This window comes from Oxyura jamaicensis, chromosome 10, assembly GCF_011077185.1.
Source record: "Oxyura jamaicensis isolate SHBP4307 breed ruddy duck chromosome 10, BPBGC_Ojam_1.0, whole genome shotgun sequence".
Lineage (NCBI taxonomy): Eukaryota > Metazoa > Chordata > Aves > Anseriformes > Anatidae > Oxyura > Oxyura jamaicensis.
Window position 1 is genome coordinate 9,589,604 of NC_048902.1, and position 26,472 is coordinate 9,616,075.

Sequence of the window (26,472 nt, forward strand, 5' to 3'; positions counted from 1 at the left end):
TCAGAGTTATGTAATTTTACACTTTATCTAGAAAGAGTGATGGCAGGATGACTCATAGTAAGACTGCATTTACGTATTCCATTTATAGTACATATCTTGGCACATTAGCAATAGAAATATGTGCATTAACTAGCCAAGGTCAGTGAGGGGGCTTGAAAGAGCCTGGAAGATGTCTGTGAGTGCCTGTACTAACCTGTACTGACTTTAGGGATGTTGGTTCATCGCTAGCCACCATTAAACCATTTTCATTTGCATACCTGAGGGTTCTGTGCTGATACCATTAATCCCAAATGTGAGTGTTGCTACTGCCAGCAGCACGTGCTTGACCAAGATGAGGCTTGGTTAAATAGTCATGTTTCTGTTAAATTAAACAGAACAAAAAAGTTAATGTGTATTCTTTTGTCGATGATGTTTTTTTTGTTTGATATTTTTTGTGTGTTTGTGTCTTTTTGTTGCCTTTATAGTTTGCTATTTTGTTGCCAGCTTGGTTGCATAAGGTTAAAATGTCCTAAGTAACTACTGCCTCATCTGAAATAAAGCCTCTGGGTACAAGATTAACCTGTTATTTAAACTGTGATGGTTCAGTCTGTTAGAAAACGATAGATCGGCATTTATGTCATGTAGCAGCTGTGTTGTCTTCCGTCTGATACTACAACCCAAAAGCCAGGCTAGTGTCTGAGGAACCATTTCTGTAATAAACAAATTTATATTGTTTTTCAAAAGGAAGGTGTTTATCTGAATGTTGTGCTGATCGGGGAGCACGGGCAGAAAGGCATTAAATGACTTGACAAGGTCATCCAGAAAAATCAGTAATGGAACAGGGAATACAGCGTGGGCCTCCAGCTGCCAGTTGCTTTCTCTAATCACTGCTTTCCCATGAGAATTTCTCAATTGTGCTTGTCAAATGTTCAGAGTTGGCTTGTAAACTTGGGACTTTCTTGGAAACTACAGAATAAAGTAATACAAATGTCAGAGAGGAATTGTATGAATACATCTATTGAATCAATTTTCACCTAATTCAGCGGAAGTTGTAGAAAATGGTTTGTTTGCAGCATCTTCTAGTGTCTAGTTTTCCAAGAGTGATTTATGGCAGATATGCTAAAAGATTCTGGAGGAGGAAAACAAAAGCTCAATCTCTTAACAAAGCAAAAATTTCAAAATGCGGTTTTGAAAGTGGGAGAAGTAAACTAAGAGCATCAGATAACTCTTATCAAACCTTTTAAAAATAACACTGTTGAAGTGGGGCATGAAAAGAAGGAATTACTAGCAGGACAGATGGCCAGTTGCAGTGTAGAAAAGGGTATGCAAATTCTTTCCTTCCCAACCTTGTTAGGGCACCTCAATTTTTTTATGCAGTGCTTGCAGTTTATTTAGACCTATAGTCTAAATACAGTTGCCAGTGCAACTCGTCAGTGATTGTGCAGTATCTCATATTGCTCTTGTCTAGAGATATCAATCACAACCACACATGGTTTTGATGTGGAACCTTAATGTGACTCTAGCACTGCTTAATTTCCCAATCATAGGTTTTTGCTTGACAAGGGTATACTAGTTTGCTTCCTGTTTTTACAGTAGTGTGTTAGGATTTTATATGTCTATAGAGTAAGGTGTGATCCAGGAGGAATAATACTGTGTGAAGAATGATACAGGAACACTCTTGCTGATTCTGATTTCTTCAGGGATTTGCATCATTAATTTTGTGTTCAGAGAGTAAAGATGTAGAGACTGTTTTTTTTGTTTGTTTGTTTGCTTTTACAAAAGGTGAATGAGTTTGCCATTTTTTCCCCCTAAATTTCAGTATAGAATACAAAAAAAGAAGACTAGCAGGTGAGCCTGACAGGTTAATATGTGCTTCATCAGGGATGAGATAGTAAATCCCATGTGCTCAGGGTTTATTTATCATTGTGGTGTACCTCAGATTTGCCTGAGACTCTGCAGATGGTAGCAGTAAAAGTTAATTCTCTCCTTGTGAGAATGTGTAGCCCTGTTACTGAGTTTGTGGATAAGCCTTCATAGGTATATAGTATCTGACAAGCTAAAACAATTTTCTGTTCTGTAAAAGGCAGTAGTATATAGAAAGTAACGGTTCCAATTGTCCTCCTAAAATGGCCTTTTCTGATAATTTGGGGAAGGGAAAGATGACTGGAAGGTAAAAGGCATTTTAAAAATGATTCGGGTTGAGACACTTTAAATAATTTAATCCCTTAAAGTGGCAAGTTCCTTAAACAGGTGAGCCTTATAGTTCCTTCCCTCTCTCGTCAGATCACTGTGTGGCTTACCCCCGTGTCCTATACTCCATCACATGGTACTGGCTGGATTTTGCTGAGGTGGTGGTTTGGTATACATCAGTCTGGGTGTTATGTTTCAATCAGCCAGCAATCTACACATCAATGTCCATCAAGAAAAAGCAGGTAACGTATTTTCTGTTTGAAACATTAAAAAAAAAGCTAAACAGCAGTTATAATTTGGTGCATTTAGTAATCCACACAGTGTCTCTAAGGTCTAAAGTGAAAAGGAGACTATTGGTAAAGCTGATTTATCTTCATGAAGGTGGATTGTTAATGATCTCTTGCCTCTCTGTTAAGTCTCTTATTTTCTCTTCAACTTCTTTTGTCCCCCAGCTTCTTTTGTTGTTTCAAGTGCACATTACCTTCCTCAACTTGCTTGTTTCAAGTAGTTTGTTTCATTTTTACTAGCCTCCTTACAACCTCACCCAGCCACCTTTATGGTCAGGACTTCAAATTTATTCCCTTTGCAGCTGTTGCCTGTAGGGCTCAGTGACCAATCTACTTTGTTACCAAATACATACTGCCTATTGATATGTATAGATATTAAGTGTACAAAGAAATGCTACAGAGAAGAGAGACTGTGAAACAATAAATGTTTTTCTGTCTTGCAACCTTACCATGTCCTGATTTACAAATAATCCCACTAGCTCAACTTTTCCTTGTGAATGTTCCTGAAAATTGAAGTCTGGTACACAAGTCTGGTACTTCCCACAAAACTTTTCAACTGTTAGTGTTCTTTTGATTGCATGTTAATATCATTGCCAAAACAGCTGTGTCCGTTCAACTCAGAAGTATGCCCTTTTACTTTAGTTTTCCTGTTATTTTTTTTTTTTTCTTTTTTTGCTATTTTGCAATTTATGTATGTGACTTCATTTTGCAATTTGTTCTTCCTGTGGTCTTAGGCTGTAGTAGCATGTGGAAAAATTAAAATTCAAAAAGTTAAAATGCAGCGTCTTTACTTTATTGAACATCTAAAGCTTGTAGTTTTAGAGAGCCAGAAGCAGAGAGGTACAAGCAGGAAGAGATCTGTTCCTGCACAATATGGATTTGCTACAAACTGTTTTTCCTCATAGAGAAGATGAGAACAGGTTTGTTACTGTTTGAGAGTAGGGTAAAATGATGCAATAGCTTACTAGCCTGGATTATACAGAATATATGACTGTTGGTTTTGGTCCTAGTGTTGTTGTTGTTTTTTAGCAATTTACAATGTTAATCATAATACTAATGGTGGTGATAACAGCCATAACGAAGTTGTGTTACCGTAACGGTCTTACTGAGTTTGAGTGTGTTTGCTTGTATCTTACTAAGCTTGAGCGCATGCTTCCACAAGTGGGACAAGTAATGTATTAACAAAATAGGGGCTATGAAATGGATAAAATAAGCAACCAATCCATTCTGAAGGTTTCCCTGTGGTACTGACAGCTTACCATCCTCTTCTATCCAGCTACGCTAGAGGGATAAATAGGATTACTCACAGTGGCATATATAACAGACTACTGAAAATGTTCTATTCAGAACACTTGATTTATGGCTTTGATTTTTATAATAAACTGTGTTACCTTATGCTCAAGTTGCTTTGTTAGTAGCTGTGTGACTTCCTCTGAAACTGACAGGTTCATTTCCATTAATCAACGTCTCACATAGTTAATTGGTCCTTCTTTCATCTGAATGTGATCTGACAGTCAGAAGCCTCCCTGCCCAGATTTCTCAGTGCTAATGAAATTACAACATCTCAGTATTTGATTATTACATAGCAGTTCTGTATCCATCACAAGAATGTCTTCATGCAGGTCTGTCAACACATGTCAGCATTGAGAGATGAACTCAGAGGTTGCAGCAATTTGAAGCCAAGTGCTGTGTGATGCTGCAGGCCCAGTGTGATGGCCTCCGCTGTCCTGAGGAGTGTCAGAAGTTCACACACATGCTGAGAGACCTCTTTCCCCAGCTGTTGAGCTGCAGCCATTGAATCTTTGTCATGGTTTTTATCCTGTTTCACTTTTTTCCTTGCTTAACTCTATGCCTTGCAATGAGTCTTAAATTTCTGAGTGAAAAAGAGGAAACAAATTGGCCCATTTTCTTAGTGACTAGACTTCATTCCTGCCTTACAAAATAGCAAAAGTCTGACTTGAATTAGGCATCAGGCTGAAATGGATTTTGCAGATAGACTTCAGAGTTGCTCTTTTTGGTGGCCATATCCAAAATTGCTAATTGATGGACATTCTGTCATTGAGGCAGTGAAAGAATTAAGTGATCTTTCTGGCTTAGGGTCTTCCAGAATTTTTAAGCAGTTGATCCTTCTTGTTCTGTAAAATCAAAATTTTCTCCAAATAATTTTTCATTTATCTTTATTTCCAAAAGTTTCAGTCTGCGTGTGTCTCCAGAAATTGTTTTCATAAGTATACGTGCTGTTTCCATTTATCTAATGGTGATGTTCCTAACTTGTCAAGTGCTATATAGCTAAATGACATTTTCATCTTACTCCCTAAATCATTTTATTTGTTTCCCGTTGGGGGTGCTTGAAGATTACAAGGAAGCCGTGGAATCTCATATTGCAGCGTATGTGATGTGGACATTAAATTATGTGACACAAAAGTAGCTGTGTAGTTCTACCGTTTATGTATTTTAATTGTGGTGAGATTCACTAGTGCATTTTGGGTTGAGCCAGGAGCTTCAAATAAGTACGCAGATGCAGTTGTCAAAAAACAGCTTATCTACGTGAGGTCTCTCTGGCCAGAAGGGCCAGTTCTTCAGTGAGCAGCCAATAGAAAACAGCTTGTCCACCATCAACAGGGACAAACAAAAAAGACAGTATGGCTGAATTTGCTTGAAGATTCTTGATTTAATGATGTCTTTGGCCTCACCATGTGTTTTGAGAGACTGTTCTCTAAAGCCTTAGGCTTTTTCTAGGCAAGGGTCACATTTATTCAAAGCACAATTTATTTACATTCTTTCTTTCCTTTTAAGTTTTCCAACTTCCCTCATATGGCATAGATGAAAGTGCTTCTGCCTCACAAATTTTCTGTTTGCAATAATAATAAAAACACTGTCAGTGCCTCCGTTTTGTTGAGTGCCTTTCATTTTCCATGACCTTGAAAGCATAAGGGCGTTTATTAATTAATTCAAATTTACAGATGGGTGGAAGAGAGAATTGCAGATTGGAGATAAGCCATTTATTGTATGCCCCTTTTTTGATGAGGATTGCCAGAGGAGAAACAGTCCTTGTCATTGCCAAGATTTCCCATTCATGGATGGGCAATGACAAACCCAAAACCACCAGATAAACCTCTGTGTGCAATTATTTCTCTAGGGATCCAGAAGCATGCTGAGTTTAATATTTGTAAGGTAGGCCTAACAAAATATTTTTCTTTTCCTACAAACTTTGCCTCTCTTGGCAAAGCTGCTTGCAAGAAAATCTTCAGTGACACAATTCCAGAATTACCAGAGCAATCTACTCTTGTGCAGAACTATCTTCACCATTTGAAAGCTTTTGATAATGTCTGAATGAGTCTCACTTGCTGCCATGCAAAGCCATTATGTTTTGCCCTGTCCACCAGAGGTGTGGAAAACAGTCTTTAGCTTCCAGCCTCTTATTCTGTACATTTAGCACGCTATATGCCTGCCCAGCATCACTGCTGTTGTGACCAAGTGGGGATTTCTTGCTAGTTTTGACATCTCTTTGTGAGGAGAGAGGGTGGTAGAAGAGTGGCAGCAGCACAATGAGGTGGCAGTACAGTTTAGTGCTCTCAGATGGTCTGAAGTGAAGACAGAAGTCAGCCAGGGTATCCTCAGGGCTGCTGAGGCACCACAAGCTGGATGGGGCAGCAGTGATAATGTGAGTGTGTATCAGTACTGCAGTCTGACATGCAACCTGGACTATGTGCCCTTCCAGAAGGAGTCTCTAGTTCCCTAAGATCCCATATGTTAGGAAACAAGCAGCAGAACACTATTTAATTTACTTGTTCAGTCTCCCCCATGTTGTGTATTGATATGAATAGCATTATGGGAGCAGGACTGTGCTTATATAATAAAATGTTTTCCTTCAGATTAAGGTTAATGCGGTTGCTCATATGTACCGCATGTAAACTGGAGGTCTGCAGCCGGATGCAAGTAAATTCCATGAAAATTGGCTATATCTTGTGCCAGCAGCCTATCAGCTAGGGAATGAAATATCAGTGGAGGAGAAGAATATTGATCAGAAGCATGCAATGTTACATAGGAAATCTTTCTTTGTGCTGATAGCCTAAACCAAAAATTAAAGACCTATTCCTTCCCCAGCCCTCAAGGACTTTTGCTTTGACATTGGATTGCATGTGATGCAGCACAGAAAGTGTGCTATGCTGTAATGTACACTATAGTTTTCTTGTCAATTTGAATATGTATGATTCTTTTTTGACCCTGTCAGCTCTTTGGGTTGGGTTCCCATTAGCCCCATATTGAAATCTCATTGGTGATGGTAGATTGAAACAGCCTAAGTCAGATATCCAAAATAAGAATATTTTCTGTTGGATATCTTTTTCCAACCAGTGGCAGGCATATAATCTGTCCCTATTCTTGAGTGCTGTCTTCCTGCATATCACAAGAAACTCACCTGTGAAGCTGTAATTTGGCAAACTAACCAACCAGTTAACTTTCTGGAAAGGAGGAAGCAGCATTTTTGTCTTGCATGCATCAAGTAATCATGCTTCAGAAACTGCTACGCCTAGGTGAGAAGACTCTATTATCATCCATAGTAATGGATATTTGTTTTTCTTCTTGAACTGCAGCAGAAGCAGAGCTCAGGGGACAAAGTATATAAGCATCTTCCATTTTCTGAGGTTATTGAGCATGTTTCTGAAGCCTTCCTAAAACAAGACATACACTTTACATTCAAATGGGTGATTCAGGGCCCAGAAAACAGCATTTTTTTTCCCCAGTGGGAGCTTAGAAAAAGCTCAATTTCTTCTACAAGAACAAATCCTTGTAAGCCAATACCCCTGCCTAACAGTGGCTGGTTAGGAAGCATATGAAGCAAAGTGAGGAGGATATAGTAACACTTTCCTAGTGCATTTTCTTAGTCTACAGAAAATTCTGCATAAGGAGTTCCTAAACCAGGGTTGTTGTCTTCCTAGTTTTTCCTCTATGGATTTGTTCATTTGAAATCATCTTAAATTTTTCTTTCCTCCTTATTAAATGAGGTGACCAAAGCATGCACAATATCCAGTGTGCAGAATACAGCAGTAAAAAAAACACATGGTGGTAACAATTTTTCTGCTCTGGTTCTATTAATTCCTAATATATTATTTGTGTTTTTAAAAATAGTATGTACTGAGCTGTCATTTCCTTAGGATTGCCTGAGGTAACCCCATGATCTTGTTCCTTAGTGGTAATTGTTACCTGAAAGTACCTCTCTATATAAGCAAAGCTAGGGTGGTTGTTTTCCCCATGTATATAGCTTTATAAACATTCAGTTTCTTCTGTCAGTTTTATTGCCTAGCTGCAGGGATTCACTGAGGCTAGCAATCATTCCACTGATGTTTTCAAGTGTATCTCAAACCCGTGTACAATAAATGAAAAGCCTGAGCTGAGATACTTCAAGAAATCTTGGATAGTTGGAGAGAGACTTGACATAAACACCCTGTTTCAATAATAGCAACTGTCCCCTGTGAAGTCAGGTTATCCTGTAATGTGTGGGAACTAATAAGCTGCTGAAGGGAGTAGAGGACAAGTGCTGGCTTCCATACTGCTGCCTGCTGCTCCACTGCTCCAGAATTTGTGTCTGCAGATCACATCTATAAGTGCTGGAGAGGCCTGAGATGGTGGCTTATGCAATGTGTACAGTGTAAGACCATGTGTTTGGTGCCTGAAACAGCAATTACCTGGAAGACACCAAACAAAGAGAAGCCTGTGTTTCTGACATTAGTAAATTATTAGTCAGTTATGATTTGCTACTGAATTGCAATATTTGCTTACTCTATTTCCTTTTACTCTAAAGATCTGTTGGAAGCCTCTAAGAAATGGGCTTTATGCTTTGGCATGTAGCTTGCTAACTGTAGGCTAAGTTAGTGAGCTAGGAAGTGCAAGTCTGGGGATGTGGGTCTTCTGCTGAAACCCCCCCAGTACTCTCCATAGGAAGAGTACCTGGCCATCATCTTAGCCCATCAATTCATAAGAGGTGCAAACGGCAAACAACTAAATTTTTCATGTGAGACTTTGGCCAAGGTCTTCTACCAGTGAAACCCTTGGCTTCTACTCAACGTGCAGAAATGTCATCTGAAATGTGTCCTTTGCTCATGGACTGCCATTCTGCAAAGCATTATTAGTGCTGGCATGTAAATACCATATAACAAAGCTGGACACCCGTCAACCTGAGCAGCCTCCAAGTGTGAATATCAATCTCTTGTGCTCCCATGTGACACAGGTGGCCAGACACAATCATCTCCATTGCAACTGATACCACTGAGGAGCAGGTGCCAAATAGGCAACCATGATTCAGTTTTGGCTATTTTGTCAAGCTATGCTTTTAAAATAACTAAACAACCCACTTTCATCTCTGTGCCTGCCTTGGACAAGAACCGGTTTTGTTTTTCCATGTTTTACGGAGCAAAGCCTAGTGTCAGCATTTCATAAATATGGAATGTCTTTTCCGTACTCTAAGTTATGTTTTAATTTTAATACAGTAGGCAATTGCTTAGTTCAGTCTAATTTAGTCGCTGCATGAAAACCGAGAGGTATCTGTTGTCATTTTTTGCAGAACCTGGCTATGGCTCTGATCTTCTAGCAAATTCAAAGCAGAATGGTTTTGCCAGCTTCAGCTGATTTCTTCTTGATATCCTTTGACAGAAGGTAAGAAGGAGAGCCTCTCTGTCTTATTTGTTGAGACCTGAATAGACAGGGATGCAAATAAACACAATCTTAGTTGTTATTCTCAGCAAAAAATCAAGTAAGATAGATGAAATGCCATCTGGGATATAAGATATTTTGTTTTCCTATCATAGCATTTCAGAGATGGGGTATTTGCTAACATTTAATAACCATCTGATGTCAGTGGAAAACTAGATGTCATTTGGCATAAGCTATCACATTAATCAAGAAAAGTGTAATTTTAGAGACATTTCTGTTACCTGGGTGGAACTGAGGCTAAGGGTCAGAGTGGAAGGTTGGAGATCATTCTGAAGCTTCTTTTTCTTCCTCACGTGCTGCATAGCAATGCTTCTCAAAAATAAACAACATCAAAAAAACTTTCCAAAGACAAACATTTTGACAGCTCTACCATGCTTACTGTAAAGTAAATCAAAAATGTCTTAATTACAGTACTGTTAATGTCAAAAAGCTGGTTTGCCTCTATTTTTTTAAGAGCTTGACAGAGAATACCTTTAACTCGGGGTAAAGGACTGGAAGGGGATGGTTTTCTGTGCTAAAATTTCCACTGCCTCAGAGGCTGTTCCATACTCTGTAGAGTAATGTAACTGATTGAAAGCCACTGCTGTGGAGAATCTACAAATCACCTACAGCTCTGACATTTCCTCCAAAAAAAAGATGGTTTTGATATGACTTCCACATATCCATGGTTTTCTTCATGCCCCCGGGTGGTCGGAGAAACCTGTTGGAAGGAAGTGCATAATTGCTACTGCACTGAATTACCTTCAAAACAGAATGAAGCTCACTGGCATGCGGGTGGGCTTTGTCTATTTGTCTTGGTAGTAGCAGTTTGAAAGTTTTTGGTCTTTCTCTTTTTGATTTATACTTCTGGCCTTGAAGGTTCAATTCCGCTGTATGTTCTGAATTTAATTCCATGTGGAAGGTACGATCCCATATAGACGGGCAAGATGACCCTGCTTATGAGAGCTGCCCGTTCCACTTCTAGATATCTCGCTAGTGGAGTAGAAAGTCAAACCAAAGAGGCTCAGTACTTAAAATAGTAACATAGCAGCAATTTAAGAGTATTTGGCAATGTTAAAGGTCTTGTTGTACAGTGCACAGCAGAAAGTACTTTGCTTTTCAGTGTCAGTGCAGACTCACATGCTTGCAAGTAAAGTTAAACACACTCCATGTTTAGAAGAAATTATCCTTTCAGGCTGTCTGGGCTTTTCATTTACGTTCAAAGCAGCATAGGTAATGCAATCTGTAGCTTTTCTTCTCCAGCAGGTGTGAGTTCTGTAAGACCATTGTTTCGTAAGGTTTTGAAAAGCAACAAAGCAAAGGCTGCATTAATCAGTGTTTTTTTTTTTTTGTAAGACAAAGAAAAATATATTATTTCAGATGTTGAAAGGTTTTATTCCTTTTAAGAAAAAGGTATAAAACTACAAAATGCAGAGCACACAATTAATGTACAGGCTCCTTTGCTGTAGGTTGTTATGGATGCCAAAAGTTTACATGGGTATGAAAAGTAACCCTGCAAATTCAAGATGAAGAAAATCTGTGATGGGCTGTTAAACATAGAGGTATCCTCGATAACCAGAAAGACCCTGAGACATAGCTTGCTAGAAGCTTTGAGAGTATAGCAAGGAAACATTTTTATTGGATTTTCTTGATTGTATATTTTTCCCCAGAGATCCATTACTGCACACTGTTCTCATGATTCCCTCCCTTAAGAACAGGCAGCAGCCTTTCCTGAATGGAAGTAAGCACCCCCTTTCTACATCCTGCTCAAAAAGCAGGAAGAGGGGTGCAGCAAACAGACCAGGGAGCAGTAGTAAAACAAAGTTCATGCAACTTCGAATGAGCCATACATAATACTTAAGAAATCATTTCAGGCACAATACCCAGACACCAATCTTTATCAGTGCTAGGTTAGAAATAAATATCTTCCTCATCCTTTAAGAAGGGATGGATCAATTCCTTTATTAATTCTTTTAAGAAACTAGACAATGCAAATCTGAAAGAAAATCTCAGCATATCAAGTACAGCAGCTGGGAAACGAGAATTGTGTGAATTTTGCACACTTGCACATGTATCATTCATTCTCCCGGTGTACAGACATTCAGCCTCTCTTACCTGCTGTAATAATAAGCCTTCAATAAGCAAGAACACGTGTCCTGAAACAACTTCTGTCACTTAATTGTCAAGTGACCTTTTCTAGGTTTGCCAAATCACTTAAGCCCATCAGTTTTTAATACATACCATGAAGTGCTACTTGATTTTCAGATACTTAGCTCTGAACTCATCTCATACAACTTCATCACAGAGTTACTGTTTCCACAAAGAAGGATTTCCAAATTATTCCTTGTTGTCAGAATGGAAACAGATGAAACTGGGTAAATCCTTAGCTACATAAAATATGCCAGGAGGCAACTGTTAGGATCATGCTGTTATATGCTTTGAACTCAGATTTTTGTCTTGCCTTAAACCAATTGAAAATCAGTGAGAGTGGCGTCAGAACTGGAGGGCCAGCTCCTAATTCAGCTAGGAGTGCTGGGCATAAAGAGGGACTGCTTGCAGTCTCTCTTGCACTGTCAGTAAGATGGGAGAAAAAAGTACACCACGGACTGCAGTTTTCTACAGATCAGAAGAGATTCTTCTGCAGTTCTGACTGATTTATCCTGCTTATCACTGTAGGCACTTGCTGATCTGATCACTGCGTATCATGCACCAGCAGGGTTTTAGGTAACCATCCCCTGTAGTCTCTACTCATGAGCAAAAGATGATGTACTGGGTCAGAAGCACATACCACAGGCAACTTTGGCTTGAATCAGAATAGTGTCTTTGCCTGCAATATGATATATAAATGTGATTTTCTATTGCTGTCATAGGAAATACAAGAATAATAGACACCACTTACATTCATAATGTTAACTGATCAGCCTCAAATGCAAGCTTGTGGACTTAAACTGTCAGGAATTTTCTCCCATTCAGGCATATGTAAAGCACTCTTTTCACAACACTGTGTCTTTGATCAGTTTTTAAAAGTTCTATCATCTGCTCATAAACATGTAAATTGTTATTTTTTCCCTAACAAAATGGTAATCAAGAATTTATAGGGGAGGGTTAAGGGTGCAACGAACTAGGCAGTTCTTAGTGCCTCAGCAGAGTGTTTGCTTATCTATGAGTACTACAGGACACCTTAGTTTTGAAATGACAAGATGAAAAGGTTCTGTTCAGCCTTGCCATAAGTGCCCATGAAATCAGCACCAGCAAGCAGCTACACCCTTACTCCATTATGGCTGCCTTGCTTGCGTTTTGTAGACACCAGCGGACAATCTCCAGCCTCAAGGGCATTGGTTCTTGAGCCAATTCATTACCTCTTTTGTTGTTCTAGAATGACAGTAGGCTTAGATGCTCGATGTGCGCCAAGCTCTAGTTTGCAAACATAAGGGCTAAAAATGCAATTATTTCTTACAGGAGAGGTGGGAGTATCTGTCAGTGATGTGATGCGATGAACTGAGTACCTTATAACTTCTAAAGCTTAATCTGGGTAAGAAAGAGAGATCGTGAAACTTAATGTTATTGAAGTGTGATTGCAGGGGTATAGGAGAACAATTGAGAAAGAAACATCCGCAAAGGAGTTAGTCTAATAAATAAGACAAAATACTTCTCTATCTAGTCTTTTTGATGTGCTCTTTGAAACAGTGTGAAGATCCAGATGATACTGGCAAGTCACTGCTGATTAAAGAGAACAAGTCAGGGAGTTGAGGTTCCAGCTGATGCCTTTTCTTATATGAAAGTTTACAAATTCCATTAGTCATGTTAACTTCAGAATTGTTCTTGCTGACTTTCTCCGTTGAAATGCATTGCTTGAAGCTTGATACAGTAGAAGAAGTAATTATAAATTTGGCTGAGTCACACACGAGCTGTGATTGGATCTGTAGCTGTTCAATATTAATTCTTCCTTTTGCACAGTGAAAAGGCACAATTTATTTTTACAATTGTATTGAGATATTTTGAGGATGCTTATCAGGTGAACCACTGAGTTGGAATCTTTTCACTGTACTAAGAAGCTGATCTTGATCAGCCTTCTTATGTATGCAAACATCACAGAATTGAGACCTGAAGGCAAAATAAGGAAAAGGAACAGACTTTGTGTGGTGATCACATTGCATACCGTGCAGCTGGGTGACAGTCAGGTATGGTGAGGAGGGCAGCACAGGAATCTGTATAACAAACCTGTGTGCTGTGCTAGGGAACAGGCAGTGTCCTGGCTTGATTTGGAGCTGCGACAGGGAGATAAGGGGTGTCCTAGTGTTGCCATCTATGCTCCTCAGGAGTCCTACATTTTGCCCGGTACCATTTGCTTTTCTACCATTGCCTGCATCCAGCTGTTGGACATGCAGAAGCAAACATTTGCTCCCAGCCAGTGAGCTAAGACACAGCCGGGTACCTGCTTAGTGCTCATCTAGTGTAAGAGTAGCACTTACTCCTGCCATAATTATTATTTAATGAGATATTTTTACTCCAAAGGCATAGTCAGAAAAGGCTAACTTTTTCTACCATGTATGGCAAATGGACCACATGCTGAGCCACATGGAAGGCTTCTGTTTGTAAGGCTCTTTCCTCAGAGCAATTGTAATTTGAATTGACATGCTGTTAGCTAAGCACATGGCACACTGGGCAGTAATACCTCTGGAATTGCGCAGGTTGTGGATTGTTAACACTGAAACAGGGCCTCTAGTAAAAAGCAGTTTGCTTCTTCCACACAGGAAGAGAACACAAGTTTGGTTTGGATAGGACTTGCTTTTGTCACCCAGAGCTGAGCAGTCATAACAGGTCAGTTACTCAAAGAGAGCAGAAGTATGGAGGACACATTTTATCTGTCTGGGAAGAGTTCAGGCCCTGAGTTAGTACTTGCTACTTGAGACAGGCACAAGTAAATGTGTAGCCTGGAGGGTGCTGCCTAGACCTAAGCTATAGCTAAAACTGTGTATGTGTTGTATAGCATTGTTATTTTTAAAAGAATTTAACAGAAGTAATACCAGTAGATGTTAAAGACTGTATTTAATTCTCAAATTGCTTCAGCATGTTTGCACATTTTACATGCACTTGATTTTGAATTAACATATGTTAGGCTGCACAACTTCTTGTGCATGCATCAGCTACCTGCACATACTTGACCGGTCATGTCATCTAGGTGACTTCTTGCTTTGGCACTTACTATTTTATGCATAGTGATAGGCCTCTGTCTGTATTTGTAGTTCAGAAAAAAAAGTAGCTATTGCCCTGTAGCATTTCTCCCACAAAGATAATGCGCATTGCACAGCTGTCCTAGATTCTCTGAAGGCAAAAGCGAAGGGACTATTTCATTCATCCATTCCTCACTGAAGGGTGGGAAGTCATATCTGGCTAAGGCAAACCTTCCTGGAGAGCACCCTGTCCTGATACAAAGTTTAATAACTGAAAATTCAGCCTCTCCTCTGTCAGTTTGTTCTGCCAGTTAATCAGCTTGTACACTTTAAAAAGTGTACTCTCTATTTATCTCCCACTTACTTGGAGACAGTTGTTATTTTTATGTGTTGCAGTGCTCACTTACAAAGCTCTTTAGTTGTTAGCATAATGCCTTTTCATAAGTAATCACCTCATCTCTTGATACCCTTTTAAGATAAATTAAACATACTGAACTCTTCCCTTACTTTAGGGATTTCTCCCAGATCTTTCTGTTTCCTCCTCGCTACATAGCTGCTTATAGCCCATGGTTATAAAAGCCTTGAGAGCCTGTACAGACAGGCAGTCCCTTTCAGGTTCTCTGCTTTGTCAGGATATAACCCCCTGACCTGTAGGCTTCTAGATTTTGCTTCTACATGCATGACCTTGCACATTGCTGTATTAAAACAGACATTGTTAAATCATTTCAATTTACTGAAGTGCTGTGTTGTGCTGACAGAAATCATTATTACTTTGCCGATCTTTGTGTCATTCACAAAAGGAATTGGTAAAGATTCTGCATGTATGTGGATCCTCAGAAACTAAGTTTTGCATGTGTTTGTGTGTATTTGTGTATGAGTGTGTGTGTGGTTGTTTCATTATCACTATTAAATGTGAGCCATTATTTCTGGTGTCTTCTTCCCTATATCAACTCTGACAACACCGAGATGGGTTTTCTTGGAAATATGATTTGTATTCCTGTTGTGTTTTAAGAACAGTGAGGTCTAATTTCTATTCCAAATTCTTTGTCTGCAAGAAACCATGTGGTGAAGCTTTGCTGAATGGAAAGTGTATATTCCCAGGAAAGCAGCAACACCTACATTTGTTGGGTTGGTATATTGCTAGTACAAATGGATGCAGCCTAGGTGTTAGTTTTTGCTAAATTGTGAACAAGGGAGTACTTTGACTTGATTCAATTTGTAGCAATCCCTCCATGGTCTGAAATATTGTCAAAAATCTCAGTAATCCATAACCCACCTCTAAAAACATGCATTCATTGAGTTTGAAATGATTTCTACTTAATTTTGTGTTCAGAAGTTTGGCAAACCACTATGTTAGCCAGCAATTTGAGCTGTTTTATTCTGTTCTGTATATCTGCAGTACTTTTATTCTGTACTGTGTATCTGCAGCAATACAAAGGTAAGTCAATAGAATTCTGGTCTGTTTCGTCTCAGACTTTTTGTTGAACTAATGTATGTGCCCCAGATGTGCAATTATATCCTGAAAATAGGTAGCCTAAGGCACTTTATGCCTGCTGAAGCACAGAACTGTTCCTACAATGTGGAGGGAAATTATAGGGTGGTAATTTCTCAGGCATTATGGTTACAAGGGCAAGAGTAAAGACGATCAAAGTCTGCCTGTTGATAATGGTTGCTAGGCAGAGCAGGGTGATGGTCTCTGCCTTTCCTGCTTAGAGCTCTTTGCCCAGGGGTTCCTAATGTAGTTGGGAAAAAGACTAACAGCGAATGAGGATCCTAGAACACAGAGGTGCAGGAAACTGGGGGTCGACCTCTGATTTGCCACCAAACAATCTTTGTACCAAAAAGACTGTGTATGTAAGTGTGTGTGTACACATATATATACACTCCTCATCCCCAGCGGTGTACCCCCATCCTCCAGTCAGAAGATGGAAGTGATACTACGCTGATTTATGGTCATTTTAGCATTTCTCTCTCCATGAATTCACAGTTGTGATGCATTCCTATAGCAAGGGGGTGGAGGGCAGTGTGACTCAATAGATTAAAGCTGCTTCCTAAGTACTGCTAAATTATTTTTAGATCCCTATCAATTACAAATCTAGCTCTAAGATGTTGCTTATTGTAATGGTAGGAAATGTCAGGAATTTCTCCCAAGAATATATTGTTTCATTCCCTCTGTAATATCTTTTCCAAGTAGTACACAAATGGCCGCAGTCAGTCAGAAGCAGCTTCTATACCTTAACTTACTGAACACCATAGCTGTGCAGAAATTCAGGGTAATTGTGGTACACATTTTAACCCTACTTGTCAAAGCAATCGGGGGGAGGATATCTACCAAGGCTGCAGTGTTTTCCTGTGGGACATGGTGACTTCTGCCCAGTGTAGCAGAGGACATGATTAATTCTGACTCTGTGGACACAAGAAGGTTATTGACCAAGATTTCCTTGTGAATGGCCAAATCCGTTCCTAAAGAAAACCATTACAGAGGTGTCATACCCCAAAAAAGCCCACACGAGGATCATGTACTCTGAGCTGTTTTTAGTGCAGTTAAAAGAAGTTAGAGAAGCATCTGTGAACTTGTGCATTTTATGGTATTACATAGTTGCAACTCAATATGGGGAAGACTCATTTCATTCAGTAAAGTTAATTCTGCAGCTTCTCTGAGTGCCTTCAGTCTCTATTTTTTTTTCAGTGGCAGCCACCCATTAGTCTCTAAAATTCTGGAGTTTTGCGTGATGCTCCTCTGTGTGTCTAGATACTGTTGTTCCACTCAGAGCAATGTGTAATCACATTCCATGTTTTAAGCACTGAAGAGAAAGTGACAGCATCAGAATGTCCAGCCTGTCACAGGTACAGGAATGTGTGGTTAGACTGAGGAATTGTGCCTGGAAGTGCTTATTGCTCTCCATTGATTCTGAATCAATGGAGTGAATGACTGTGACCAAACATGGATGCTTGCAGTGTAGATCTGAGGGGCATATTCACTAGTAAGTGTGTGTTCGTGTGTAGAAGTGCGTGTGTATGTGTGGGCAGAGTGAAAAATTACATTAGATATCTGATATTTCAGGTCATGGGGTATAGTCATAGTCAACTTGTTCAAATTTGCATGAGGGTTGCCATTTTCTCACTGAAAAAAAGCAAAAGCATTGAGTTGTACAAAGATGACTACCATCCTCTAGAAAGAAACTAATGACAAATCTGACGACTTTTTGCTTCAGCTGCAAGGTGCGCATCATTGTGGACATTTAACAATAGCTCTGTGCACGTGTGGGTGGGTAACAACCAAACTCCGTGCACTTTTCCCCTTACTGAGGGTGTAAAAAGCACATAAGTGACAGATAATACTCGTAGTGCTCAAAGCACTGTTGAAAGATATTTTGGTGCAGGATGATGGCTGTAATGTAGATATGCAGAATTCACTTTTAATTCAGTAAGATTGTGCATTAAAACTGCTTAATTTGGTAAGAATGTGCATTGAAACTGCTTGAGTGCAGTGCAGAGGTAAGGTCCCCTTAGACAGAAGTTGTCATTCTGATGCTCCGTTAAGAGCACTGAAGTCAGTGGAAAGACATGCAGCTATTAAAAGCTGTGGAGAGGTAACTGTTTCCTCTATGAAGTTCCAAAATCCTGCTTTAGCAACTGTTGATAAGCTCTGCCCGTGACTCATAAAGGCTTCTTTTTATGACAGTTTCTGGCAGGTATGTTTTGATGGGCAGAGTGATGCGTCCTTCTGGAAGGAACAGGTAGCTGTGAACATGATTCAGTACTGCTCTGGTGCTACAAGAGGACTAGATGCATCTGCACAAAGTGTTACAGCTGTTAATAGGATTGGTGTGATTGCAGGAAGCCTCATTACTGTCCGGTTGTTTACTGCTTATTGTGGTCATAATACAAGAGAGTGCTTAATAAAGTCCCAACGAAGAAGAAACCTTATGCAATTACCCTGCCTTCAGGAGGAGGGTGCTGGTGACTGAATGGTTGCTTATTTGCAGCAAGTCTCTTCCAAAGCAGAGTCAACTCTTGCTCTGAATATGAGTTTCAACTCTGTCGACAGTCAGAGTGAATACTCAGAAATTAATCCCAATGTCATTAGTGGAGTTATTATAGAGTTTCTTGTATTGGATCTATTTTAAAAAAAATATTGTCCTACCTTCTGTCAAAGTGTAATGAATCCAAATTGCCTTTCCCATCTGGAGAGGACTGTTGGATCATTTTTCTCATGTAAGTGAACAACCCATGGGTAGAAATCGTATGTTTTAAGTCTGCCTCTGAGCTTGTCAGTTGAAGTAGTTTAAATACAGTTTATTCACCAATATAGTTAGATCTCAATGTCTCCTTTTTTCTTCTGAACCTCAAAATATTTGGTATTTCTCTAATGGAGCAGCTTCCATGAACAGTATGAGGCAACAGTGTGAGGCAAACACCACAGATTCACTTTGCTATATATTTGGCGGGTGGTGGAAGGTAACATTTCAAGATACAGAAAACCACCAAATGAATTGTTAGGCACTGTTTTAAAACAGATCATTTGATTTTGAAGGCCTGGTTTAAAATAATTGCAGAGAGAATAAGATGATCAGGTGAAAGGAAAGATATTCCTTGATATTATTAACTTGCTTTCTTTTGGAGCAATGAGGTAGGACAGTAAAAGATTTTGAGGTGCCATTGTAGTCAGGGAACAAAACTTCATTTTGCAATGACTTCCATTCCACTTATAGTCTGTGTTATTTGGCCTCACTGGTCTTATGCCACAAGTTAGGTCTTAATAGGATGGGGAAAGGAGCATGTAGGTTTCTGTTGTGAAATTCCCAGCTTTGCTTTAGAAGGCTTCTATCTGTAGCCGAATGGAGCAATATTTTATGATAGCTGTAGAGTCCGTAGAAAGACTAAATCCTTAACACAGGTGCCAAAAGCAAACAAATTCCTTATTTTCTAGGTGTGAGGGCTGAGTACCCGGAGGCTGTGTGCAGCCTTGTTGCACGTCTGTCTATGTGAATGACAGTGGATGTGTGTGAATAAGGGAAGTTTATTTTAAAAGTACAAATATTTATATCGGGCACATTAAACAAGAAACCCTGCAACTGATGTGTACTTTTGTTCACTGGCTATATACAGAAATACACATTTCTATGAATGTACACACACATGTGCGTGTCTGTGTAGATTCTGGAAAGAGAACCACAGATCTGAGCTTGTGTCTTGGTTGCCAGTTGTCCTGTGCAATTAGGAGATAGCATGGCTGAGACGCCAGATCACTGCTGGAGGTGGGTCCTTCTAGTTTCTGAGTGCTGCAACTTGTGTAGCTCAGCACTGCCTCCTGGGTTGTGCAAGAGCCCAGCTCAAGGTGGCATGAGTTGTTCAGCAGCTTGCTGTTGCTCACTGTGTTGGTACCAGCTAGGGCGATTTGCTCTACCCCAAATCAGTAGGTGGCTGAACAGCAGGGGAATTCATACGCTGCTGTCTAATGAGCATCATACTTTGGAATCCTTTGTGAGTGTTGCTTCCAAAGCCCCACCTTGGTTTTGACCCAAGATAAAATGCTGTACCACCACTCTGAGGCTCAACTTGAGCTAAAAGACCAAGTTAGAGAAACAAATACTTGCTAGTAAATGAGCACAAAAGGAAATACACAGCATACTAAGACCAGCGGGGTGTACAGATCTTGTCAAAGCCAGATGGTATTATTGCACGTACTTCAAGGCTAATGTAAACCTCAAACTAAAAAGAACCCACCAAAAGCTTCACTTTGGGAGGGAGTAATGAGTAGAAAATATATGGTGTAGAAAACGTCTTTTATCACAGTCTAATTATCAGTAGGATGCATCTTTGTCCAAGTCTAATCATCATCATCAATTATACCTTTTCTCCCCAGAGCTGTTTACCATTTAAAAATATATATATATATATATATCCAGAGCTATATGTAGTAACAACAACAAAAAGAAAGGCAAAGAAACCCGACATTTTACCCTTCAGATACAGAGAAAAGGGATCTATTAGTGGCAGGGAATGCTATTTTAGAAGCATTACCACTGTCCCACTTATTCACTGGCCTGATCCATCCATCTACCTTTCAAAGACCTGTAATAATGGCAGGAAAAAAAAAAAAAGCCTTTAGAAATGTGTGTCTTCCCTCTGTTTAATTGGTGTGTTGGGTGACTGAGCTCAAAAGACTTTTTCCTTGTCAGTCTCTGTCCCTATTCCTGCACTGCTGTGAGAGGCTGTCCTCGCCATGTTCCCACTGTGTGTGACACAATGCTCAGGCACAGCTGCAGAAGACTTTGGGTCCCTCTGCTGTATACTGCTGTCACTGACAGCAGGAAGGAAGACGAACTGTTGAAAAAGCATGGCTGCACATAATGTTTTGTAACTGCAGGAAGAGGTGTTTGTTACTTCCAACTGCAGAGAAGAATTTAAGTGCTTCAAGGGCCAGAATCTCAAGTCTATCCAAGCCCTGCTCCACACAAATGTACTAGGGCTGCTGGCTGATTTTAAGGCTCCACGTTTACAGGTGCAGGCTGTGAGGGAGTTTGAACAGCATGAGGTTTGATCTAATTTGCATTGTCCATCAGGTTGTTCTCAAAGCTGAAAGTTGCTGGGGTTCAGCACAGAAATTCTGGCTGTTTTTTCTAGGCAAACTTTAGAGCAAGAAAAGCAAATAGCTTATGAGTGTGCCAAGGAATCCCTACAGAGTTAGATCTTCTTTGGCTCTAAGGCAAAGATGTACCCCAGTGTGATAGTTATGATTATGAAGCAAAGCAAATTTTCTAGTGTTTAGACTGGAAACCAAGATAGTGAAGCCTTGGGGAAGTAATGAAATTGTGTATGACACTATCTGCAAGTTTGGGAGAGACTCCTCATCCTTGGAGTGGGGCAAGAAGGAGTATGTTAAGTTTCCTGGGAGGCAGACTGCTGTGAAAGTGAGCATTGCTGCAGTTTGCATGCTTGAGTAAGACATGACTACAGCTTGCTCTGAGCTCCTTCGCATTAGCAGCATTTCTTCATTCTGTTGTACTGAGATTTTGTAGTTGTATTACTCTAAAATCAATATAACATGCAACCAAAGCATGGAAAGTGCATAAACTTCAGTGCATAAACTCCTCCTTCAATACTTTTAGACAGGAGTACATCCCACTGGGAGCAGTTGGTGCCTATGTTGTGAAAAGCTTAATCTGGGAAAGTGAGGCACAAATGTCATTTGGTTAATCACCTGCCTAAAACTTGTCTACTTTTTTTTAAAGCTATAACACTTCCACCGCATGTATAGCGTGCTCTGCACATATTCAAGCAGAACAAACTTGTCCTATCCTTGCATGTGCATCTCAAAAAAGGGAGAAAGTTTGGTCTCTGTGGCTCATCCAGTTCTTAATTTGAGCCAGCTTTTGTCTAGGAACAGGGCTGAAATCATTTAATGCTTTCTATCCAGTAGTTAAGAAAAAACATTGATTCTGGCTTACTACTGATGGGAGTTAGGTTTGGTCTTGAGGCTCTGGTTACCAGTGCCATTTTCTAGTCACTCTTTTCTGACTTAATCTCACCTTCATGAGCCACCCTTTATCACATCTCACATCCTAGTTAGTCCTGAGACTATCATTTCATTTTGCTTTTGACAATGGATTACAGCTGCACAATAGAAGTGTGAGGAGAAGGAAAACTACAGGTGAGAAAGTAATAGTGGAAGAATTGTTGATTTAATACCTCTGCAAACATCCCCATCCCTTCTCATCCATGCACCTCTTGACATCACTGAGGCAAGACAGATGACCAAGTTTCAGGGAGAAGTGTGAGCAGGGCTGTTCCATGAGGAGAGAGAAGCCATCAGGTGGGGGAGACTACAGCAGAGGCAGTACCCTATCCAACAGGACACAGATGTGAGCTACCTGAACTAAGCAAGCTGGTGACCACAACAGGTTCTTCCATCAACTGCCCAGCCATCGTCAAGCAAAGAACAAGTCAGGTCCGAGGTCAGTCCAGGAAAGCTGAAAAACAGCTCAGGAACAGGCTGGTCCACAACAGGGTGCCCAGGCCAGAACTTAAATGGAGGTCCTGGAGACAAAGCAGAGGCTGTAAGGGTGAGCCTGATGGGGTGATTAAAGCCTAATTGGTGCACTGAGGTCTGTGGCACTATGAGCTGAAAGATGCAGTAATAGTCTGTCTTTAGCAGCTGCTGGCTGGCATTGTGGATGCAGAGTTTCTGTTCCCTTGATTTGAGTGTAATGAAACTGCTAAAGCCGGTGTCAGCCTGACCATGGCAAGCGATTCACGGTAAAGCAATTGTGTTGTTTTCCAAAGTGTCATCACAAGTCAGTTTGAAATCCATGTTTGTCATCTCATTTCTTCAACTCCCATTTCCTGCAAATTCAGAAGATGGAATAAATGAAGAACACATAATGATAAACTACTCTTCTTCACCTTGTTGGGTGTCTGAAACACTGAAGACAGAAAGATGTCACTGTTATGGTGACAGTGAAGGATGATCCTTCCCCCACCCTCAACTCTAGTCATGACAATTCAGCTGTTGCATCTCCTTGTGTGATGTGTGCCGACTGCCATTCATACAGCACCGGTGGAGGATTTCCATCTGACCATGAGTTACTAACCAACTATTTGGAACCTTTTTCTAAGGAAACAGAACAAGTACTTTTTATGTGCAGCAACTTGAAGTGGGACTGTCTCTTTAATTCCTAATTATTTTATTTTTGAGGCATCCAAATAGCTGACTTATGTACTAGCCACTGTCTTTGTATCTTGCAGGGTCTTAACATGGGCTGCAGCTGGACTATTCCTCTAGATGTTGCATCTGGGCTTCTGCAACACAGTATACTTTGCTCTAATTCAAGACTAAAATATTAGGCTCTTTGCCAAAAGAGATTCCATGTTTCAGTTGGATGCCCCAGCTGAGCAACCAGTCATTTCTGTCTCCTGCAGGAGAAGCACCACAAAGTTGCTTGTTAAAGGAGAAACTGTTTTCTCATTTGATGGCGTGGTGAGGTGCTGTTTAGTCATGTCATTGTATCTACAACAGATATTTTAAAATACTTTGCATCAGATTCCTGAGAATTAAAGGCAATTTGACAGCATCCTGTGCCACAACTGGTCATCTTTGGGTTCCCTACTTTGGCCCATTCTTGGTGAGAAACCTTTGTGCTAATCTCCCCCTAATCCTCCTCTTGTAAAAAGCTGCAAAGGGCTGTGATCTGTATAGGTGGGATTTGAGATACAGATGCAAGTGGGAGCACTGACTTCCTTAAAGCTGACATGTCTTCTCAGGAATGATCACCATGATTCTCAGCCTCTTATTTTTTTACTATCTTTTGGTTTTGAGACTTTAAAAGCAAGGATTTCTTCCACAGCTATGCCATGATCAACTTACAAGCCTATCAGTCTCTTCCTTTTTGATGGAATGAAAATCAGAAAACGGTTGATCCCCAGGAATGTCTGTTAAGTATTTCACAACTGCAGCAGCATCTTCACAGATGTTATTCCTGTTGCTCAGTTAACATCTCTGAAGTCCTTACTGCTCTGCAATTCCTTTCTGCCTTGCCCATAACCAGCCTGACGGGAGAAGCAATGGACAGGCAATTCTGTCACTTCCCTATTAAGCTCACAGCATTTGCTCCTGAGTTACCACAACAGCAAGGATTACGTGACAAGCAAATGAAGAGCCAGTCAGATAATGGAGTTTTTAAAACGGGGATTACTGGTGCTGAAGATGTAATGGCCTCTTTGATGCTGTTACTATCTATAGCACAAATCCTTCTCAGTCTCTGGACTATTGACCTGACGCACTGAAAAGGCTCCTTTGCAGTCCCTATTGTCCAAAGAAGGGGAAAAGCTTTGAGCACAGACATCTTCAAGGCACAGGAAAAACACAAGGCCAAGAGATAAGCTTGGTAATTTGAAGGCATTTTATTTCTTTAAAGCACAATCCCAACATTTTAGCTGAAACTGATATCCTGATTTTATCTGTGTTGCTTTTTCTCTAAGGTGTGCACTCAATACTTTGTGATTTCTAAAGATATCCTGAGCTGATCTCCTTGGGGCCAGAGCAGCAGCCTTGCAAATCAGTGTCTGCTGAAAAGAACTGTCTAATGAAATTTTGGGAAAAGCGGTTGTCTCTGACACTTCAGATGTTGTACCCCTCGGAGTGTCTATAGGCCTCTCATATGAAATGACAGGAGGTACACACTTACTACCCAAGAATAAGAAAATAACTGGACTGATTGTTCTTGGTTTGGGAGAGCATAGTTAATGGCAATGGAATTACATGTAGAAATGTGAGAATTTTTAGCATTTGTCCATAACACAATGCCCTGAAGAGCTGTTGATGTGTAGAGAGCCTTTCTGAACTCTGCAGACAGAATTCAATTCTATTTGCACTTTCATCCTGAGATCTTTTGAGATTTTTTTTCAAATACGTTATCAGGTTCATAGTATTTTGAGGAAGTTGGAGAATGTAATTCTCCCTATCTTAAAGGTACAAGATGAAATTATTTCCTGAATTAGGCTAGTGTTATCTGACTGTAGAGCAGCTTTGTGAAGCCTGCCTGCAGGAATCCAGCAGGTACAGCTAGTTATTTTTCTCACACGTATGCATACATGCTGCCTGTTTTTGTGAGTGCTGTGGGGTCCCTGGCAATTAGCAGGTGTTGGACCAGATTCAGTTTTCTCCAACTTACATGAGTGAAAGAAAACTGAGGGGTGAGGTTGAAGGCTGCACCTCTGTAGGCATTGTCCCTCGGTTGTGACTGCGTTTGGGAACAGGCACATGGGGACGAGGAGCAGTGGGATTTGTTCAGGTGCCTTTTCACAGCGATACCTTATCCTTGCTGTCACCGTGAGTCTCTGTTACATGGCAGATGCTGTCTCTTGGTGCATGAACAAGCCTCCCGCTGGTGCTAATGCGTTTGCTGTGTTACACTACCCAAGTTCACAGAGGCTGGTGCTTCCTGTTTCTTGGTAATTTGTTGTGCTTGTTTGCAACTAAGGACTCCAAAGAGCTGTCTGCTGGCTTGCCGTTGATGAAGTGTACTTCTACAGTGTTTTCCACGGCAACTGTGCTTTCCCGTTCTGTATATCAGAGCTGTTCTGTATATCAGAGCTGTTTCAAGACCTTCATTTCCACAAGTATAAAACAATTTTCTCCCACCGTTCACATAGCAGCAGCATCTCTCTGTCAGAAAGCTCTCCTTGGGCTTTAGCCAATGCTGCCTTTACTCCTCCATTTCCTTTCCCTTTCTTCCCGTTATTGTGCTTCATAATCAACTAAATTCTTCTCCTTCTTTGTATTCAAATCCTTCAGCAATTGGTGGTGGTTATTGTGGGCCCCAGTCATTGCTGAACCAGCCTATGCATATTACATTTGGCAAATTTAATCTTTCTTCACAAGTCAATCCCTTTGGCCCCCAATCACTTGTGTTGCTTTTCTCTGAACTCCCTGCAAAATCTGTCAATGCCTTTAGGATAACAGGGAGCCCATCACAGAACACAACGTTATGCATGCAATTTCACCACAGAAGGAAAGAAGACATTTTATAGTCTCCTTGTTCTGAAGCACAGTGCTGCTGCAGTCTCTCCCTCATAGCATTTTCTTTCTGTTTGCTGATACGTTGTAGTGAAAACTTCTCTCTGATTTTGGGCTTGTCTTAAGGCCTCAAGCCTTGCTCAGGGTTGTACACAGGAAGCTTTTGGGCTTAAATTATTTGTGAGAACAGCTCAACTTTTAAATTTATTTATTCTGTGTGTGTAGTAAGGGTGTTGGTTTTAGTTGTCAGGGTAGATAGAGCCAATAGGCAGGAGTCTCTCAAGGTGTATCAGCACATGTGGAACTATGTTCATGTCATGAGTCACGTCAGAGTTGAGAACAGAAGGCTCTGGTTACTAATCTTCTGCATCAACCTCAAGCCTCACACCTCAAGGTACACAGGCACCTTCCCATCTGAGGAATGGTCCAGATCTGAAGCTGCTTGCTTTTACCTGCCTTTGGCAAGCTCAGCAGAATTGGTCACAAGTTTATGTTTAGCTGGCTGGCTGCAAGCCCTAGGGGCAGTAGCAAAGCTTATTCACAAAAGCAGCCGCACGTGTTCTAGATTGCACTGCGTGATCTGGGCTGGTTAGGTTGGAGCTGTTCTAGGTGTTACCTGTGACACAGATGG

At 40.5% G+C, this 26,472-nt stretch overlaps 1 protein-coding gene across 2 annotated transcripts in view; it reads left to right on the forward strand.

Annotated features, from left to right (window-relative positions):
* The window catches only part of HCN4 (hyperpolarization activated cyclic nucleotide gated potassium channel 4), a 148,607-nt gene that overhangs the window by 678 nt on the left and 121,457 nt on the right, over positions 1-26,472 (forward strand). Inside the window, exons 1-2 of one of the 2 annotated variants that reach the window (XM_035335310.1) lie at positions 2,275-2,411; positions 9,019-9,110. In XM_035335310.1, the coding sequence (XP_035191201.1) occupies positions 9,061-9,110 (50 nt within the window). In that variant the 5' untranslated portion in view covers positions 2,275-2,411; positions 9,019-9,060. Of the gene's footprint in view, positions 1-2,274; positions 2,412-9,018; positions 9,111-26,472 lie in introns of those variants that run through there. The other variant, XM_035335307.1, reaches the window with a different exon arrangement.